The sequence below is a fragment of the Neopsephotus bourkii genome, unplaced genomic scaffold (genome assembly GCF_033783945.1).
Source record: "Neopsephotus bourkii isolate Nb327-2 ecotype Australia unplaced genomic scaffold, CSIRO-AGI_Nbou_v1 NB_1660, whole genome shotgun sequence".
Classification (NCBI taxonomy): domain Eukaryota; kingdom Metazoa; phylum Chordata; class Aves; order Psittaciformes; family Psittacidae; genus Neopsephotus; species Neopsephotus bourkii.
Genome location: NW_026902134.1, coordinates 411279 through 430615, shown reverse-complemented (window position 1 = coordinate 430615; position 19337 = coordinate 411279). Strand labels below are relative to the sequence as shown.

The 19337-nt window shown below is 57.9% G+C and overlaps 4 protein-coding genes across 5 annotated transcripts in view; all 4 read right to left on the bottom strand.

Annotated features, from left to right (window-relative positions):
* The window catches only part of MCL1 (MCL1 apoptosis regulator, BCL2 family member), a 41265-nt gene extending 38301 nt beyond the window's left edge, over positions 1–2964 (bottom strand). Inside the window, exons 1-3 of the mRNA XM_061375210.1 lie at positions 2464–2964; positions 718–965; positions 356–473 (exon numbers count right to left, since the gene is read on the bottom strand). Coding sequence (XP_061231194.1) covers positions 357–473; positions 718–965; positions 2464–2908 — 810 coding nt within the window. The 5' untranslated portion in view covers positions 2909–2964 and the 3' untranslated portion in view covers position 356. The remainder of the gene's footprint in view (positions 1–355; positions 474–717; positions 966–2463) is intronic.
* Positions 2965–5464: 2500 nt separating this feature from the next.
* Positions 5465–6780, bottom strand: ENSA (endosulfine alpha). Its single transcript, XM_061375222.1, has 3 exons — positions 6674–6780; positions 5889–6014; positions 5465–5704 (listed from the first exon to the last, which is right to left on the bottom strand). The coding sequence occupies exons 1-3, from the start codon at positions 6728–6730 to the stop codon at positions 5534–5536; spliced, it is 354 nt and encodes a 117-aa protein (XP_061231206.1). The 5' UTR covers positions 6731–6780; the 3' UTR covers positions 5465–5533.
* A 654-nt stretch (positions 6781–7434) lies between these two features.
* GOLPH3L (golgi phosphoprotein 3 like) lies at positions 7435–10922 on the bottom strand. The gene is made up of 5 exons (XM_061375220.1): positions 10883–10922; positions 9941–10126; positions 8415–8546; positions 8209–8323; positions 7435–7890 (listed from the first exon to the last, which is right to left on the bottom strand). Exons 2-5 carry the CDS (start codon positions 10106–10108, stop codon positions 7463–7465), a joined length of 843 nt encoding a protein of 280 aa, XP_061231204.1. The 5' UTR covers positions 10109–10126; positions 10883–10922; the 3' UTR covers positions 7435–7462.
* Positions 10923–11664: 742 nt separating this feature from the next.
* HORMAD1 (HORMA domain containing 1) lies at positions 11665–18931 on the bottom strand. Of its 2 annotated transcripts, XM_061375205.1 has the most exons (13): positions 18832–18931; positions 18320–18464; positions 17941–18004; positions 17655–17691; positions 17239–17259; positions 17111–17137; positions 16534–16601; positions 15683–15834; positions 14837–15093; positions 14085–14148; positions 13477–13553; positions 12667–12750; positions 11665–12096 (listed from the first exon to the last, which is right to left on the bottom strand). In XM_061375205.1, exons 1-13 carry the CDS (start codon positions 18862–18864, stop codon positions 12016–12018), a joined length of 1110 nt encoding a protein of 369 aa, XP_061231189.1. In that variant the 5' UTR covers positions 18865–18931; the 3' UTR covers positions 11665–12015. The 2 variants fall into 2 exon arrangements, with proteins under 2 accessions (XP_061231189.1, XP_061231190.1); XM_061375206.1 differs by lacking the exon at positions 17239–17259.
* Between the last annotated feature and the right edge of the window lie 406 nt (positions 18932–19337).

Here is a 19337-nt window from a genome sequence, read left to right as displayed (position 1 = left end):
GGCCTCTGCTCCAGCAGCAGATGCAACCTCCAGGACGCCACAGCCCCGAACCCATTGCTCCCATCTGCTCCCAGCTCAGTCCGGCTGCTGGTGCTCTCGGCCCCGCTGCGAGGCAGGATGGGTCCCTCTGGGATGGGAGCGAAGCGGCCGCTCCAGCTCCGGGTCAGCAGCATCCTCTCGGCAAGCAGCGGCCGCCAGCTCCTCCGCTCCCCCCGAGCAGTGAATCCGCAGCGGTACCCCCAGACCTGACCCCATCGCTCGGGGATGCTCTCAAGTCCAGCTTTGGAAGTCCTCCCAGGAGGCGGTGCTGAGCTCACCGACCCCACCACAGAGCCAGGCCTCCCCGCGGCCGGTCCTCACCGGATCATGTAGGCCAAGCTGGCTCCCAGTCCGGCCATGCCTGCGAACGCCATCAGCACGTTCCTGACGCTGCCTTCCAGGTCCTCCACGTGAAAGAACTCCACGAAGCCCTCCTAAAGAGGGGGAAAAGGGGAGCTCAGGTCCCTGCCAGTGCCCCCAGTGCAGCAGGAAGGCACCGCTCTGGGTCCAGCCCTCACAGCACATCCCAATGTGATCCCATAGAGGGGACCGGTCCGGAACCAGCTCAGCAGAGCCGGGACTGACTCAGCTTTGGGAACGCCGCCCTCCCCATGCATTGCTCAAGGCTCTGAGGCACCAGCATCGGATGCAGAGGTCCCAGTCCCAGGCAGGACTCACCCAACCTCCCTGGCTCAGCAGCCACTCGCGACTGGAGGCGAGCAGCGCGTCCGTGATGATGGTTGCCAGGGAGCCGATGCTCTTCTCCTGCTGGATGCTCTTCAGGTGCTGGGCCACGAAGGCCCCGAAGGAGATGAGCGTCACCACACGGCCCCAGTTGGTGAGCCCGTCCCCGAAGAGGCGCGCGCCCACGTCCCGCACCGCCTCCAGGTCCTCCTCCTTCTGGATTTCCAGCTTCCGAAGCATCCCTGCAAGAGGCGCTGCTTTAGGGGCAGGAAGGAGGCACTGAGACCCCCATGTGCAGCGCTGGGAGCAGCGAGGGAGCCTGGGGGAGACAGAAACCAGCCCCTGGCCCCCCCAAAGCCCCGGCAGAGCAGTGAGCACAGAGCCAGGAGATGGCCCCAGTTACTGCTGTGGGTCTAGGAACTGGGAGCGCACGGACCTGCAACGCCCCCTAACCCTAACCCTGAACCCAGGTCCTTCCTGCACCCTGCACCAGGCTCCCACCAGCACCAGCCCTGCCCCGAGCATTCCCCATTCCTTGGCTCTGGCTGCGGTTACGGAACCACAGCCCCTGCACCGGGACAAGAGGGCGAAACCGAAACCCTTCCGCGTTCAGAGCGGGGCTGGAAGCGTTCCTGGAACAAGGAGGGGTTGAAAGCACCCCCCACTGCTGGGACCTTGGCCCCAGACCAGCTCCTTTCCGAGGCACCCGAAGCCAAACCAGACCGGCTCCGTTCCCACTGCCAGGCTGGCCCCAGGACGCTGCAGAAGGGACGGGACTCGAGCCCCAGCTTGGGTCAATGTCACTGAAGGGACTGGGCTGCTGCAGGGCTCCTCACAAGTGAGCTGGCAACGGGAAAAGAGCCACAACCGGAGCACATCCCCCGGGGCTCAGTCCTGGAACCAAGCGGGCTGGAAAGAGCTTTAACAGCATCAAACCCAGCAGCACCAAACCCAACAGCATCAAACCCAGCAGCATCAAACCCAGCAGCATCAAACCCAGCAGCATCAAACCCAGCAGCATCAAACCCAGCAGCATCAAACCCAGCCTCTGACCTCACCAAACCCAACCTTTAACGTCACCAAATCCAACCTTTGACCTCACCAAACCCTTTGACCTCACCAAATTCAACCTTTAACGTCACCAAACCCAACCTTTAACCTCACCAAATTCAATCCTTAATGTCACCAAACTCAGCCTTTGACATCACCAAACCCTTTAACCTCACCAAATCCAACCTTTAACGCCACCAAACTCAACCTTTAACGTCACCAAACCCTTTAACCTCACCAAATTCAACCCTTAATGTCACCAAACTCAACCTTTAACGTCACCAACCCCAACCTTTGACATCACCAACCCAACCTTTACCCAGCGCTGCCCCACAGCACTGAGGGGGGTGTGATCACCTCCAGGGCCGATGCCCGCAGCCCTGCCCGGGGCAGCCGGGTCCAATGGGGCAGGAATTGGTCCCCAGCTCCATCTAAACCTGCCCTGGGGCAGCTTGAGGCCGTTTCCTCCCGTCCCATCCCTTGGGAGCAGAGCCCAGCCCCTCCTGGCTCCATCCTCCCATCGGGTTGGGGACCCTAATCCTAACCCGAACCCTAACCCCTGACCCTAACTTCAATCCTAACCCGAACCCTAACCCCTGACCCTAACCCGCTTTCCCAGCGGCTCCGGACCCCGCGCACCGCGGCCCTGCTCCATCCCCGGCCTCTTCCCCGCGTTCGCCCCGCACGCACCCTGGAACGCGAGCTCGTGCTTCCGCAGGACGCTGTCCCCGAGCCTCCGCAGCGTCTCCAGCGCCTTCTCCAGCCCCGCATCGGCGCCGCGAGGCCGCCCGGGCCCGACCCGCAGCCCCGGGAACAGCTTCTTAGGGCCGGGCTGGGCCTCGCCCGCCGCCTCCCGCAGGTAGCGGCCGATGAGCTCCAGCGAGGCCTGGCGCAGGCGGTCCGGGGCGCCGCCGGGCAGCGGGGTCTCGGCGGGGCCGCGCTCGGGCTCCGGTTCGAAGCCGTCCAACTCCTCCTCGGGGCTCCGCAGCGGGACCGGGACCGGGCCCGGGCCGCAGCCCAGCAGCGCCTCGGAGCAGGCCGCGGGCCAGGCCCCCGCGGCGGGCGGCGGCGGGACCGGGCTGCCCCCGCAGTAGAGGTGCAGGCCGATGACCGCGTTCCGCTGCAGCGCGAACATGGCGGCCCCGCACAACGCCCGCGCCGCCGCCCGCTCCTCGCTATATGGCGGCGGTGACGCGGCGCGGAGGGGCGGGGCCGGCACCGGGGCACCGGCAGCGCCGGTTCCGCTTCCGGTTCCGCTTCCGGCCGACGGGGGGCGCTGCGCGGGGAGGGAGGGAGGGCAGGAGCGGCGCGGCGGGGCTGAGGGTACGGGGGCAATGGGTGTCTATGGGTGCCTATGGATGCAATGGGTACTATGGGTGTCTATGTATGCAATGGATGCTATGGGTGCCCATGGGTGTCTATGGATGCAATGGGTGCTACGGGTGTCTCTATGGATGCAATGGGTGCCTATGGGTATAATGGGTGCTCATGGGTGCAATGGCTGCAATGGGTGCCTGTGGGTGCAATGGGTGCTTATGGGTGTCTGTGGATGCAATGGGTGCCTAAGTGTGCAATAAGTGCTTATGGGTGCCTACGGGGCAGAGCCCACCCCATGCTGTGTGCCCCGATCCAGGTTAGATGGGAAGTGAAGGCTCAGGGGGGACCTGATTGCTCCCGACCCGATGGGAGCATGGAGCCGGGGGGGGGTTCTGCTCCCAAGGGATGGGACAGGAGGAAACGGCCTCAAGCTGCCCCAGGGCAGGTTTAGATGGAGCTGGGGACCAATTCCTGCCCCACTGGACCAGGCTGCCCCGGGCAGGGGTTAACGGCTGGGTTCGATGATGTTAAAGCTCTTTTCCACCCTGGTTCATCCCAGTCCTTTCAGTGCCCATCCAGAGCCACTGGAACCGGGGCTGGACCCGGGAGGGTTTCCCTGTGCCCCGGGCTCGGCCACACCGTGGCCACGTGCTGGGGCCTCTGGGTCCCAGCCCTGTGCAAAGGGCACCGCAGCGAGACGTGAGCAGAGGTGGCCGCGGGTCACATCCTGGTGCTGAGCAAAGGCAAACCCTGCCCCTGCGGGAGCCTCCCCATGGAATGCGGCCGGGTCGGGAAGCGCATTCCTGGCGCTGGGAGCGGTGCCAGCCTGGAGAGCACAGAGAGCAGGGGATGGGATGGGATGGAACAGAACGTCCCTGAACCGGGCGGGGGGGGCACGGGGAGCAGGGAGAACACCCCCCCCCCCCCGGTGACGTCAAGGCTGACAGTGCCAGGACAAAGGGAGGGGGACACCGGGGGGCACCCCAATGGCGATGGCCCCATGGCAAAGCAGCTTGGACAAGGAGCAGAGGACGGGAATGTGGGGCCCGGGCAGGGTGGAAATGACCCCATTCCATCGCTATTTCCCTTGTATGGAATCGCTTTCACTGGTTCTCATCCTGCAGCGAACAATCGCTTCCCTTTCCCATGGATTCCCAGCAAAGCAGGGAAAGACGTGGCCAGAGCCGCCCCCCTGCCCCAAGCTGCAACATCCCCTTGTCCCCCATCGTTAGAGCTCCCTGTCCCAGCAAAGGGAAAGCAAAGCTCTGCGCCGGTACAAAATTAGATGTATTTTAGGTACATGGATCTATGAGCCTGCGGGCAGCGCCACGTCACCGGGGGTGTGCCCAGGGCCTGGAGGCCAAAGCTCAGCCCTGTGGTGAGCAGGGGGGGGCACCCCCAGTGCTCCTTTCCCCACTCCATGACCGGAACAGGGAGCGGAACTCCACTCCATTCCCTCTGGAATGCCTCCCTCCCAAAGCAGGCACGGGAGCGCTGAGCCCCTGCGCTGCACAGGGCAGGAGGTGCTGAGCCTCTGGGTGCTGCATGAGGAGCAGGCAGGATGTGCAGCGAGCACCGCACAGGCTGCAGCACCGCACCCGCCTCGCTGCCTGCTTGGGGTTTGGCTGCTTTTGGCCAGGCCTTGAGCAAAGAAAAGGCAAAGAAGGGCAAGAAAAGGGAGGAAAACGAAAGGAACCCAAGCGTGGGGCACCCGATGCTGCTCCTCCCTCCCTGTCTCCAGGCTCTGTGGCTCCGGAGCATCCTCCCCATCCAGGGTGGTCGTTCCCTGCAGCCACCTCGCTGGTTGCTTTGCAAGCGCCCCCTCTCTGGTGTCCCCATCACCTCGCTGCTGGTGGGATCCAGCTCAGCACCTCCAGCAGCCCATGGGGACAGGAGCTGCCTCAAGCCCTGCTGCTCAGCCCCACAGCATCCCCTGCCCGCAGCCACAGCCGCATCGAGGCTCTACCCAGAGCAGCTCCAAGGCTCCAGGACCTCTCCAGCCCCAGTCCCAGCACTGGGAGCTCAGCCCAGCATCGCAGCCATGGAGGTCTCTGCACGTCTGCTTGTTCCTTCATCCCCAAGCTCCAGCCCGTTCTGCCCAGTTCACAGAGCTCAGCTCCCCCTCCTACCCCGTGCCAAGCAACGGCAACGACTCCAAGCCCCTTCCTGCTTCTCCCAGTGAGGAGGCAGCTCCAGAGGCTCTGCAGGCTTCCAAAGAGCAGGAAAACGAAGGCAGGGACCGAGTGGCTTTGCTGCAGGCTCTGCTGACCCAAACCTGCCCCCGGGTCCTGCGGGCACCTCTTGCATCTTCCGGGGTTTGGGCTGTGTTTGCCGGGATGCTCCAGCACCCACACGGATGCGGACGCTCCCATCCCTGGGGTACAGCGAGGTTCAATCCATTGGGGCAGAGGCAGGAGGCGAGGAGGGGAGGCAGGGCTCCAGGTTACCCCGCCAGCTTGCTGGTCACGAGTGAGGACTTGCGCTGCGGGAGGTCCTGCGGGGTGGGGATGTGGTCTCCCGTCACCAGGGTCTTGTCCGGCGCCGCGCTCGGCAGCTGCTTGCTCTTCATCTTGGCCTTGGCCATGTTGTAGTCACCCGAATCGAAGTACTTTTGCTGGAAGAGGAGCCTGGGGTTACATTCGGTTGAAGGAACCATTGGGGAGCTCCCAACCCACCCCACGAGGGAAGATCCACGCAGTGCAGGCAGCCCAAAGGGTGCTGCACTCCCGCATCAGATCTATCAGGATGGGGCCTCCTGCATGGTGCTCTGTGTGTGTGTGTCCCCCGGTGGCACATACCCCTTTCTGCAGCCTCTTCATGAGGAAGTCGGAGCCCCCGGGTTTCTGGGCCAGGTTGGGGTATTTGGCTTTGAGTTTGAGCTCTTCTGCTCGCTCCAGGGCCATGGGGTCCTTGTGCTGCATGGCCTGAAATAGAGAGGGGCCAGGAGCCCTTTGAGCCCCACTGAAAGCACCGGAGCCCCGCGTTCAGCCCCTGGGAACCGGGCCCGGTGGGGGGGGCTTGGTCCGAACAAGGCCGCGGCTGCAGTGCAGGCTCCGCACATCTCCCCCGGAGCCCTCAGCCCCCCCTTGGGGTCGAAGCGGGCACTGAGGGCGGGGGAAGGCACCGGGGGCCCCGTCACCATCCTCAGCGCATGGCTCTGTGGGCCCGGGGGAGCTCAGCCCCATCCCGTCCCCATGGCAACGCCAGGCCCCGGCTGAGGCAGCCGGGCTGGGAAAGGCCTTCAGCTCACCCAATCCAACCGGCCCCAGCGCTGCCCCATAGCGCTGCCCACGGCGCTGCCCCTTCCCACAGCACCCCCGACCCAGCACATACCGCGGGGACGAAGCTTCACCCCCATAACCGCACCCCCCACCCCAAGAAACCCCCAGTATCCCACAAGCCCCCGCGCACCGCCCTCACCACCGAGACCCCGCTCTCCCACCAGTCCTGTCGGAAGTCCAGCCCCCAACCGCAACCGCAGCCAATGAGAAGCCAGCATTCAGCAGCAACCAACCAATGCGCGCACAAGGCTGCGGCGAGCGACGTCTGGGTGAGCCAATGGGAGCCCCCCGGGGATCCCCACCTGTTTCTCCTGCCCCATCTCCTGGGCGCGGGCGCCGGTACCGAGCGGGGCCGCCATGGCGGGGCCGGGAAGAGGCCTCCGCTCCCCGCGCTCCCTCCGCCCCACGCTCCGCTCCAAAATGGCCGCTGCCGCCCCCTTAACGCCTCAGCTCCATGACGGATAGCAGCTTTGACGAATGGGGATAGGGAGGCGGTCGCGGTGACATCACACCCGACCAATCAGCGCTCGCGGGGAAGAGGTGGGGCGGAGCCTCCCCAGCTGGAGCGGCCACTGGCCAATGGGAAGCGAGGCGGCGCCACGGGGGCGGAGCCTCGGTGCGGGGACCGGACCCGGTCGCTGTGATGCAGGGATGGGGACAGCGCTGGAGCCACCGGTACCCAGCGGGCCCCCCCCGGCCCCGAGCGGCGCAGTTGAACACCCAGGACACCTCCTGCTGCCGGGAGTTCATTGACAGGAGCCGAGGGAGCTGCGGGGGGGAACGGGGTGTAGAAAAGAGAACCACAGCTTCCCCTGCACGAGGAACGGGGGGCGATGGGGGCACGCGGGGACCCCTTGGAGCTGCCCCCCCCCCATGGCTCTGTGCCTGCACCCCCTCTAGGGGGGTCACCCCATGGCGGAGGAGCCAATGGAGCAGCAGCAGTGGCCGGGGGAGGAGCGAGGGCCCCGGCCACACGGGGGGGGGGGAAAGAACCAAACACCCCCCCCCCCCCCGTTATCCCCAAGCCGAGCCCACCGCTGCTGCAGGAACGCCTCGAGCCGAGGCCGCCCCGCCTGGTCCCTGGGGGCTCTTTAGGACTTGTTGAAGGCGGCCAGCACAGCCCACACCATCTCCGTGGGCCTGCCTTTGGCAGCCTCCACCTCCGGGTCCATCTCGAGGAGGTCTTTGGTCCTGTTCATGGCCACGTCGTACTTGTCATCGGCCAGGCTGGCGAAGACGTTCTCCAGCACGTCCGAGGAGTGGGCGAGCACCAGGAGCGCCAGAGTCCTGCGCTCCATGCGGAGCGGGTCCTTGACCCAGCGCTCCAGGACGCTCTCCTGCAGGCGCCGCACCAGGCGCTGCTTCTCGGTGCCGTTGCTGACGGGGTGCGTGGTCATGTCGAAGAGCAGGAAGTTCTGCTTCTCCGTGGTGAGGATCCCCTTCTCCACCAGCGCCTTGGCCACGCGCTCCCGCACGTTCCGCAGCTGGTACTGCAGCTTGAAGGGGTTCCAGGTCTCTCCTGCGGGAGAAGGTGCGGCAAGGACTTGGCCACCCAACCCCAGCCCGTGGCTGCAGGAACCCTGCTCCTTCCCCGGGCCTCGCTCTGCCTTCTCCCAGCATCCAAGCTGGGAAAGAGTCCTCAGGGCAGATCCATTGGGAACCCCGCTGTGAACCACTGCCTCCGCATGGGAAAAGAGGCGATGGGGAGCAAGGTCCAGCTCCCAGCAAAAACCACCTCTGCCCCCCCGTTCCGCCTTCCCTTGCTCCGCTCTCAGCCCCGGGGAAGGGACGGATGCCAGGGAGCATCCCAAGGGATGGGGGCTCCAAGCAGCCCTACCGGTGAGCAGCTCTATCCAGGTCTGCACCGTCTCCGCAGCCTCCGTGGCCTTGATGTGCCGGAGGGTCTCATCCAGCAGCACGTCCCCTGTGGGCGCATCCGACTTCAGGAGCACCTGCAAGGGCAGAGCGGGATCTGAGGCTGGATGCGGAGCCGCTGCTCCCGTCCCGCAGCCCCCACGGTGCTGGGCTCTGGCCCCTCGGCACCTTCCTCTCCAGCAGCCTCTTCTTCCTCATGGAGAGCGGCTCGAGGCAGATGCGGCCGCGGAACGCCAGCTCGATGAGGATGCCGCCGCGCAGGCCCGAGGAGATGCAGTCGTTCCAGAAGGAGGTGTAGCCCTGGGAGGAACAGGATGGGAGCAGGAGCTCCATTAGAGCCATTCCCAGCACCTGGAGCTCCAAGCCCCATCCAGCCTGGCCCTGAGCACTGCCGGGGATGGGGCACGCGTTTCCCACACACAAGCAGCAGCAGGAGGAGGAGGTTCCTGGTCAGGGATGAAGGATGGGAAAACCCAAGCAGCGGGGACCTGGCCCATTCCACATCCGCGTGGATGTGGGTGGTGTTTTCCAAGCCTGTCCTGGGAGCCACAAGCTCCAAAGCAACAGGAAGGTGCAGAGCTCTGGAGAGCCCACAAGGAACCAGCAGAGGAGCTGGACTGGAATAGGGGGGCAGCAGCAGAGGGGAAGGGAATGGCCGGTTCCTGCTTCCACTGGGTGCAGCCCACAGAGCCTGGAGCTGGCACCAGGAAGGAGGAAGCATCTGGATAAGGAAGCCTGGGAATGGCCACCAGGGCCTGTTCCCAACGGGCAGCTCCCCCAGGACACTGCAGCCTCAGGAGCCCCGTCCCCAGGGATCAGGCAGGCTCCTCCATGGGAGCCTTGGGAGCGGGTGCGCTCTGCTCCCGGTGCATCCGGACACACCGGGCTCTGCTCCCGCAGCCCAGCCAGCAGCAAGGAGGCAGAATCCTCCCCTGCTCCCTTCACTTCCTTGTGTGCGAGGACAAAGGCGCCTTTCATGCCCTGGGGAACCGGTTCCAGCAGAGGTGACCGAGGGCACCTCCAGCAGGTTCCAAGGGCTCTGGAGCCACCCAAGCCCGAAGCTCCTGGGTTCCTTTCAGGCTCCTTCAGTCCTGAGATCCCACCCTGAGATCCTGGGGGTTTTCCCCCAGTGGAGCTGGGAAAAGCCAATGGTGGGAGCCCAGCTCAGCACCAGCCCCTGCTGCCTCCCAACCCTCTGGAGAGGAAGGAATGCGGCCCGACAGGACCGCAGGGGCTGCTCACGCCTCTTGCGCTCTCCCAGCTTCCCTGGGCCTCCATGACCATTCCCAGGAATGCATTCACCAAGCCAAGAGCACCAGCCCCAGCCCGGGACAATGCGGAGCTGCTGTGTTCGTATGGGACTCCCTGTGCAGCTCCATCCCGGAGCTCATCCGGGTTCCAGAAGCAGGGCACCTGCAGGTCCCTCACCTCTTCCCAGCTGGACCTGGGGGAGCGGGGTCCTGAGCAGCTCCGGGTGGGACCACGGCACCAGCCCGCACTAACACAGCCTGAGCCTGGCTCTTCCCTTCTCTGTGGTCTGGGTGCTCCTGCATCCCAGCTGGGGGCTTCCAGCAGCCCCCATGGCAGCAAAGCCCCGGGCTCAGCTTCCGCTATGGATGGGGCCGGTTTGCACAGAGGAGGTCGAGCTTTGCATCCAGTAGGCCCCTGAGCATCCCCCCCAGTCCCTCCTTTACCTCCTTGTCCTTCAGCCCCAGCAGCAGCACCTCCTCCATCAGCGTCAGGCGAATGTCCTTGGAGTCATCGGGGTCCTCCTCGGTCGGGTCCCTCTCTGCAGCCGCCTCCTCCTCCCCAGTGCCTCTCCTGCCCTCGGTGCGGCGGCTGCGGTGCGTGAGCGTCGTCATCTCCCCCCGAGCCGAGCCCTGGGTGGCGCTGGGCACCACGGACACAGCAGCGCTGAGCGCCAGCCCCGGGACCCCCGTCCCACCCTGCCCAGGCCTGGGCAGCACTGGGAGGGAGCAGCTGCTGCCACCCAACAGCTCAGAGCCATGGAGTGAACCAGGCTGGGAAAGCCCTTTCTGCTCATCCAGTCCTGACTGCCAAGGCCACCGCTGCCCCACGGCACTGACAGCCTCAGCTGCTCCATCACTGCCCTGGGCAGCCTGGTCCAGTGGGGCAGGAATTGGTCCCCAGCTCCATCTAAACCTGCCCTGGTGCAGCTTGAGGCCGGTTCCTCTTGTCCCATCCCTTGGGAGCAGAGCCCAGCCCCTCCTGGCTCCATCCTCCTCTCAGGCAGTTGGAGGCAGCGATCAGGTCCCCCCTGAGCCTTCTCTTCCCCATCTGAACCCCCCAGCTCCCTCAGCCCTTCCCCATCCCTTGTGCTCCAGGCCCTGCTCCAGCCCCATTGCCCTCCTATGGCCCCGCTCCAGCCCCTCAATGTCTCTCTCGCAGTGAGGGGCAAGGAGCTGAGCACAGGACTCGAGGCGCGGCCTCACCAGTGCCTGGGGACAGGGCCCCGGCCCGGCCTCACCTCGCAGCGCTGGTACCGCCCGTCCCGGAGCCCCCGCACCGAGCGCGGCGGGACCCGGGGGTGGTGGGGGGGGGGGTACCCGGGCCCGTTCCCGCACCGGGCTCCAGCGCTGCGGGACGAGCGCTCCGTTCCTCCCCCCCCCCCTTACCGTGCCCGGCGGCTCCTTCCCCGCGGTCAAACTTCGGGGGCCGGGCGGAGGAAACGCTTCCTGGTGGGGCCGGGGCGGGCGGGAGCTGCCGGCGGCTTCCTGCGCTGCGGGACCGCTGGCCAATGGGAGCCCGCACGGCGCCGGGGCAGCCAATGAGCGCGGCCGGGGGGCGGGAGCTGCCGGGCTGCTCCGCCCCCCCGCTCCTTTCCTTCCTCCCTCGCCCCGCTGTGCCCGGCCGCCCGTGGAAGGAACACCGGAGCGCGGGGACGTTGGGAGCCTTTTAATCGAGGACTCGAAACGGAGATTTCTGCGTTTCAACGCCTAAAACCGTCCAGAAACGTTCGGTGGTTCCCGCCTGAAGGCGGCAGCAGCTCCGCGCAGACAGCTCCGGGTCATGCACAGCGGAGGGGAAAGGACGTTGGTTGGGAGGCAAGGCGGAGAACCGCGGCCGGCGGCCACCGGGAAGCGTTTGGAGCACGTCCGTAAGGAAGCTTCCACCGTTCTAACAGCCCCACAGCTGAACGCGTTGTCATGACACAGAAACGGATCTCATCACATAGGTCTCATCTGCCCAGCGGGGTTGGCATGAATACGGCAGTGGACGTGTGAGGAACGCCTCTTACTGGAGCGTGGTGCCTTCAGGCTGGCAGAAATGAACCCCCCAAGTGCCCCAGCAGCAAAAGCAGAACATGTAACAGTGCTGAAACAGAACCCAAGCTGGAATGAACCCAGGACTCGAGGGGGTTTGTGCCCCACAAGGCAGGTTCTGGATAAGGACAGAGCCCAAAGCCCCTGGTGAAACCTTGAGCTGTGGGGAATGAGCCTGTCACAGTCCCCATCAGAGTGCACCAGGCTACAAGCAGGAGTTAAATCCCCAACTCACCTCGGAACAAGTTCCCTCAGTAGTCACCCACCTTCTGTCCTTCCCGATGGGATACAACCACCTATGAAAAATAACTTCTGATCTCTTCAACTGGGCTTCTTGACATGTTTTCCCTTTCAAAACTGTCCAGTTTGAGCACAAACAGAACCAAAACGATCCTTAAAAGCCATTTCAATAGGAACATGTGCATTCAACGACAACGTGGAAGTGGTGTGAAGAACTCTGTGAAGGACCAGCTGGACACAGGCATCTAGAACTGCTCCTTTGGTTCACTGATCTTCCTCCTTTTTGGCAGCACATCTTGACTAGATGAGAGCTCAAACTGATGAACCTGCCAAGGGAGAACAATCCCTGTGTTACCGGGTGCTGCACAGCTCCATGGCATTAGCAAATGGAACATGGGAAAAGACCACCCTGACCCGGATGCATCAAGAGCTGCATTGAGCATCCTGCTACTACCTGGTCCCCGTGCAGAGGTGCTAAGCCTGGAGAAACACCTGGATACTCTTTGCTGGCAGAACTGACCCTCCCTCCAGAGCCCTGAAGGAAGGCTGGGATGTGCTTATGCTGTTAGAGCAGGAGCTCCTCTGTGGCACAGGGTGCCCATAGAGGCTGTGGCTTTTCCTTCACATCAGGGAGTAAATGCATCCTCCAGAAGATCTCCTCAATCCTATCTCATCTTTCTCAGCCCATGTTAACTGCACCAACGTTCAGCTTTTAGCTCTTTGGAACAGATGACTGCTTTTTGGATCCTAGGAATCCAAATGTGTTGAATTTCATGGGAATTTCAGAAGTGATGAGAATTCCATTCTGGCAGTGTGAAATGTATTGAAGCTTAAGAGGTTTATTCACCCTTTGGAACAGAGAAAGGTCTAAAGAACAGCAGTAGAACAGTACTAACAGTGCTGGCCTGGAACAGCTTCCCACTCCTTGTCCTGCTCCCTGACATATTAAGTTGAGATGTTTTATTTGCCAGGTGATCCACCTAAAACCAGAAAAGAGATGTTTCCTTGAGACAGCAGTAAATCCATCTGTACATCAGAGGCTACAGCAGGGTTCAGTGCTGGAACATGCACAGAGCTCTGCCTCTGCTCCCCACTGCTTAAGCTGAAATTGAAATGCAGGAGTATTTAAATCCTCAACCATACCCACTGAAGTCACCAGCGCTATTTACAGCTGGAGGTGTCAAAGAGCCCTGGCAGAGACAAGCAGCAGTTATTTTGATCCATAAGCCACTCACAGTTACCTGGGGCTATGCTTTTTTAAGCTCTCTTAAGGACCTGTGGTTGAAGTCATCCTCCACCTTTAAATTCAACCACCCTGCTACAGGCAGGGATAGAGCCTGAGTCAGAAACCTGCCTTTTAACAACCTTTAAAGGTGTTTTGGTCTGGCAGAAGGAGCAGAGCCATTGCTGCTGGGCAGAGTGTTTAGCAACATGAGAATTGCATTCCCAGTTCTCTTGACAACAGCCAGCCCATCTGCTTGGTGTGAAAGCTGTCTCACAGAGCAACAGCCTTTTGGTGCTGCTTTGGATTGCTTTAGAATATGAGGTTTTGTGCATCACCAGCAAGCAAAACGTAAAGGCATTTTACTGATGACAATACTTGTACATTAACCTTTAGCAGCTTCCCTGGTCATTACTCCAAGTAGGAAGGAAGCTTTACAAACGCTCCAGTAAAAGTTTAAGAAGACAGGATGGGGTTTTCATACCTGAGGGTTAGAAACACACGAGCTCTGGTTCTCCCCAGCCTTTGTACCTCCATCTTCCTCACAAGTTAAGTGTGGTTCTGTGAAAGAGTTTCATAAGCACAGTGTTGACAATCACAGCCTCTCAGCACTGGTGTCTGCCACCAGGAACACTTTGGAAATGCAGGGAATGTGCTCTTCCAGGGGCTCTGATTCTCTATGTGCAAGCTGGTAACTGACCACGCATTGCCCTGTGTTACACCTTCAGCATTCAGTGATTTCCTATCACAGGCATAGAGATGCTTATGCTAAGTAGTAGATTTACACACAGGGTCTTTAGAAAAGTGGGCTTGATCTCCAAACTCCTTTATACATTGGACAGCTAAAGGCTGGTCTATGTTGGGAATGGCTTAAACACCTCAGGAGCCCATTTTGCACTGCAGAACAGGGCAATGTCCCTGTGGGACCACTGTGGCACAGCCTGTGCTGCCTCTGAGGCCACCACCAGTTTGTAACCAAGCACAACCCAAGGGAGCAGCTCCTGGAGCTACAGTTCCCTTGTCACTGCCCCTGCAGCTGCAGGAAACAGAGGCACAACCTGAAGAGACCTGACAAATACACAGGAATGTTACCTTGAGCTGCTGAAATCTTCACATTATTCCTCTCTTCCACTTTGTCATCCGGGCTGGGATTTTCCTAGATTAAGAAAAGGGACTACCATTTACTGCAGACACAGCAGGAAGAGGGTTTGCACTCAGATGCTCCGGGCCAGAGCTTTCCATGGATTCTCAGTGGAACAAACTGCACTGAAGTCATTTAATCTGACACAGAAGGTGCAGAGCAGCTCAGCATTAACTCATTAGTAACAAAACACGTTTAATTCAACAACCAAGAAAAACACCTGTAAGAAGCACTACAGTTGTAGCTGTCTGCATGTACAGTGCTGCACTAAAGGATCCCAGAGCACATTCACTGCTCTGGCTGTACCAGCTCACTTGGGACTGGTAGAGGACAGCTTCAGGGAGGCTCCACTGTGTCCTGTGCTGCTTGTTCAGCTCCACGTAACAGGTACCCACAGCACAAAGCTGCTTCTCACTCTCCTTGGCTCCTCTCTAGTCTCACAGAGACACAACTACCAACACCAGTGCTGCTGCTGGGCATTCTGCAGATGCACTTGTTCAATACTGCTTTGACAATGACAGATTCTAACCAGAGCAGTCACACTGGAGGAAAAAACGTACTGAAGACATGATCTTGGTTAAATACATCTGGAAGCCCAGAGGTTTTTATTAATGGTAGAGCAAGACATGCAGTGACTCAGTCAATGGCCTTTCTCTACGCTACAACCCACAGAACAAGCCACACAGAATATTTGTGCTCTTACATTCATGTCGTGGTTCTCCTCTTCTGGATCATCCCCATCCACTCGGATCACCTGGAGAGGCACATTTGTCTCTCCTCGCTTCAGGATGCTTTTATCAACGTTTTCCATTCGCTGCTTTTCAGTTGTCACTTTTACTTTCAGCATATGAAAAGGTGTTGGCACTTCACCCACATTCAAATACATGGGCTCCCCTTCAAATATCATCCCCTCACATTCACCCTCTTTAAAGCCAGGGGGTTGGTAATCAGGTGGTGTAACTGCAGGAAAGGATTCATTACATGGGTTAGAATGAAACACATTCTGTAAAATGTATTGAACTTGTATGGCAAGAATACTTTTCTCCTTTACATACAAAGAGCTCCTAAATAAATGTATGGGGAGCAGAGAACGATCAATGTTCAATTTGCACTGAGTTCTTTCCCCCCCTACACAACATGCAAAACCCCATTAAAGCTATTTGAAACAAACATAGAAAGAGATGATCTTGAAGCTCTGAGTTTTCATTGTAAAGCAATGTAAAGTAATACTTTCTGAAAGCAGAGCTAGACATTTAACTAGTGATCCAAACCAGAACTGGCAAACATGTTACATCTTGGCATACTCAGGAAAACTGCTTTAAAATGCACTGAAATCCTGCTCCAGTGAAGTCAGTGACAGCAATTTGTTCCTACAGTGATCAAATCCATTCCCTTTGGATTTTAGAGTGTCATGAGAAACAGACCCAAGCGAAATAACATCATCTCACAAATCCCAACATCCATAAAGATGCTACATGGAAAGATTTCTCTGAATTGCTTTCCAGTGCCTGAACAGAGTTGAGGAATCAGGGCAAGATGGAAACGTTACCTTCATCATAATAGAACAGCTTCATAGTGAGGCAAACATCATTTGGTAAGGGGCTCAGGTTCTGCATCAGGACATAGATCTTGCGGATGAGGAGGATGCTGGCTTTCTTGGTGTCTGCACAGGTGATGCTGGAGTTATTCCCTGTGTCCTTACTGCAAATGAACAGAGGATTCAGAGTTTAATATACCAGGCTATTTTCAGTGTTCAGATACATGAGTAACAGACTATGAGTGTCAGAAGTGAACATCATCTCTATTACCCAAGGGCTGAGATTACAGGCACTGCGACTCCTAATGCTAAGTGACCTGTGTGTTCTCTGCCCTTTGGAGATCCAAGCCTGAGGCCGGGGGCATACTGAAAGCATTATGGTTCAGCATCTGTGACCAACTGCTGTATGTACATTACAAGGTGCTTAAACAATACCCAGGAGGAAAGGAGGGAGGAAAATAAGAGGGAGGAAAGGAAAAAAGGAGGAGGAACTTCTGAAAGCCCCAATTCTATGAAGTCTCCCATCCTTGCTTTCCCTCAGGTAACAATGCTGACTGACAAGAGTGGTTACTGGTAAGAAAACACATTCCAGTACTAAACATTTCACCCTCCACACATGAAATGTCTTAAAGAACCTGCTCAGAGAGTGCTGGACTCTGACACCAAGAATCACCTTTTGAGTGGACCTTGAAAAACATCACCTGCCAAAACACCCTGTTGCATGTGAAGTCTAAGCTGATGGGGTATGGTGGTGCAATGAGGCTTAAGAGCCAGCATGAAGAAAGGAAACACCAAATCGATCAGCTCTCCAGTTTTTACATTCAGGTGGAGAGCCCCGGAGCAGAAGATCCCAGGGGCAGTACCTGCTGAAGTCCAGGAGGGGCCCATGGCTGGTGTACTTGAATTTGAAGTGGTAGCACTCTGTGATGGTCTGCAAACAAAGGCAGTGGTTATGGAGCTGCGAGGCAAAGTGCTGCTGGCTGGTAACCTGGTGCTTCAACTAATGACAGCCCAGCTCCTGCCTCGGGTATGTCCACACACCTAACACAGCTTTATCCACAGCATTCATGTATGCAACTGCCCTCCACAACAATGAGGATCCACATTTCCCAGGAATCACCATGAGAAATGAGCTTGAAACATCAGCTTAAGTTTTCAGGATACGAATGGTAAGTACTACTGCTTGTATACAGGCATGAATGGTAAGTACTACTGCTTGTATACATGTATGAATGGTAAGTACTACTGCTGGTATACATGTATGAATGGTAAGTACTACTGCTTGTATACATGTATGAATGGTAAGTACTACTGCTTGTATACATGTATGAATGGTAAGTACTACTGCTTGTATACATGTATGAATGGTAAGTACTACTGCTTGTACACACGTTTCACTATATCCATACTATATCCAGTAAAATATTCCAACAGATTTACCTGAGGATCTTCTGGATGGGTATAGACCTGTATTTTTAAAGTAAAGAGAAAAAGCAGAGTCAGACCTGTTCACCCCTCTAAGCAGCCACCTTAACCAAGCATGTACCTTACCCTTCAGAGATACTCACTGCCAGGACAATCATTCTGAGCTGTTGGAAACAGAAGGAAAGAAAAAGAACATTAAATGCATTCCATTGCTCACTTCTGCTTGCCAAGCTGTTCTGGTTCTCTAGCTCTGGAAACCAATGCAGACAACTGTATTGCCTGTTTGAAGGGAAACCTCTTTATATGTTCAATTCCTTGCCTGTTTCAGAAAGGACATAACAACTGGCAGAAGAAAATGCCCACGTAGCCCTGACTTTAAGTGTCTGCTTACAAAGAATATGATCCTGAGGTGGGTATGCAACCACACTGTAGCTGTTTTAACACATTAAAGCACAGCTATTCCCTAACCAGAAAGTCCTGTAACTACACTGCAGGTAATGGATTTAGGTCAATGAATGCTTTGAAACATTTAAAATAGCTAAATGATAGAAAGACTTACATATTTCTTCTGCAAGGCATCGTAGCATCCTAACATCCTGCAAAAACCAGATGATATTGTCCATCTAATCTCCATTTGCTTTGCTTCTGACCAACTAAAATGGTCCCACCCCCTCTGAAAACGGACTTGCCATTTCAAATACCATTGCCAACCCTGCCCTGAAAGCAGTGCCTGTGCTGCTGTGCACCCACAGCAAGGCACCTTTGCTATCTGCCCCCAAGCAGAAAGGTTCCTTTCAGAGCTGCCACGCTGTGGCAGTGGTCCAGATGCACGGAAACCAACGCACCATTTCACCAGCTGAGTGGAGCCAGGACAGTTCTTGTCTTCCCTCAGGATTTTGACAGAGACATCTCCAAAAAAGCAGAATGAATCCATGCAGTTACTCAGGACAAAATGGAATGACATTGCTAAGAAAGGACAGTTCATTCCCTAAAAGCATCTAGCAAAAGCAGACTCAAATCAGCATTACCAACAGGTGTAGGCAGAGTTTTAACTGCTGAGGCAGCATCACCATTAGCAACTGTTCATGTCTTAGTAAAGTTTCCCTCCCAGTCACTGAAAATGGCCATTACATTAAGACCAAGTGGCTCTAAAAGCACTCAGTAACTTCTTAACAACCCTATTGACAATAGATTCTGCAAAGCAGCAGGAAACCAGCCTGTTACCATCCATGTATCGTGTCCTATAGGCACTCTCAGGGAAGATCCCTCTCAGGTACGTAATGCAGGACACTGCTACTGCCAGGAGCCTCTTCACTAGCATCAGGGACTGCTGCTCAGTGGCTATTTTGGTAGGAAACACAACTGCACTCTGAAAGAGGACGGAAGAAGTTAATCCCTGCCCACATCCAACCCAGACAGGCTGCAGCCTGGTCCAGTTCTGGCTTAGCATTGGAACTGAATGGCAAAGCATCACTTTTGCTATTGATAACGTTAAGCAATTTCCTAACACTTGCTGTATTCAGGTCATAGCTGATCTCTACCAAGTGCACAAGCACAAAGGTTGGACTCAAGCTATTCTGTTATCCTATCCTTGCTCACAGTTGAAAGATGGAATTAACCTGCAGTCCTCAAGCAAAGCAGCATTACAGAGCCCCCGGGGGCCCTGCATCAGCTGCAAGTGACTGCCTTTTCCAGTTCAAACACCACCCTGTGCTGAGCACACTCGGACACCGTACCGCACAGCTCCTCTGCTTCTGAGCAGTTGCCATCTTGCAGCTCTCTCCTGCCTGTTAAGGAAACACTGCATTAACACGGGTCTGGCCATTCACAAGTGCAGCTATTCCACCTCTGATACCTGAACCCACAAACACTGCCTGCGCAATGGACCCGTTACCAGCTCAAACCAATGTCTGAATGTGCTGGAGGCACCGTCCCATTAGTGCTCACACACCACGGAGACGAGGCCCTCAGTGCCATGGGTTAGGGGTGGCCTTGGCAGGGCTGGGAGCAGTTGGCCTGGATGAGCTGAAAGGGCTTTTCCACCCTTGTTCTGTTTCCAAAGGACCCTAAGAAAGGGCTTTCCCCATTGAAGCCACCTCAGGGAAGCATTCCCAAGGTTTTGGGCTGCTTCCCTCTGCAAATTCAACGAGTCCTGGGGAAGGTGACCCCTCAGGAGCTATTCCTGTTATTGAGCCATGCTACCACTAACCCTTTGGCCCTCAGCACCATGACCCAAGCCTCC

Bases quoted from the DNA above. Each gene is read 5' to 3' on its own strand.
- ENSA (XM_061375222.1), bottom strand. From the start codon at position 6,730: ATGGCGGCCCCGCTCGGTACCGGCGCCCGCGCCCAGGAGATGGGGCAG. The intron at 6,015-6,673 runs GTGGGGATCCCC...TCTCTATTTCAG, and splicing joins AGATGGGGCAGGAGAAACAG to GCCATGCAGCACAAGGACCC. The intron at 5,705-5,888 runs GTATGTGCCACC...CTCCTCTTCCAG, and splicing joins TGAAGAGGCTGCAGAAAGGG to CAAAAGTACTTCGATTCGGG.
- HORMAD1 (XM_061375205.1), bottom strand. From the start codon at position 18,864: ATGGCAACTGCTCAGAAGCAGAGGAGCTGTGCG. The intron at 14,149-14,836 runs GTAAGAGCACAA...TTCTTAATCTAG, and splicing joins AGGAGAACCACGACATGAAT to GAAAATCCCAGCCCGGATGA. The intron at 12,751-13,476 runs GTATGAAAACCC...TTCTGGTTTTAG, and splicing joins CGTGTGTTTCTAACCCTCAG to GTGGATCACCTGGCAAATAA.
- GOLPH3L (XM_061375220.1), bottom strand. From the start codon at position 10,108: ATGACGACGCTCACGCACCGCAGCCGCCGCACCGAGGGCAGGAGAGGC. The intron at 8,324-8,414 runs GTGCCGAGGGGC...CTGCCCTTGCAG, and splicing joins AGAGGCTGCTGGAGAGGAAG to GTGCTCCTGAAGTCGGATGC. The intron at 7,891-8,208 runs GTAGGGCTGCTT...CTTCTCCCGCAG, and splicing joins CTGGATAGAGCTGCTCACCG to GAGAGACCTGGAACCCCTTC.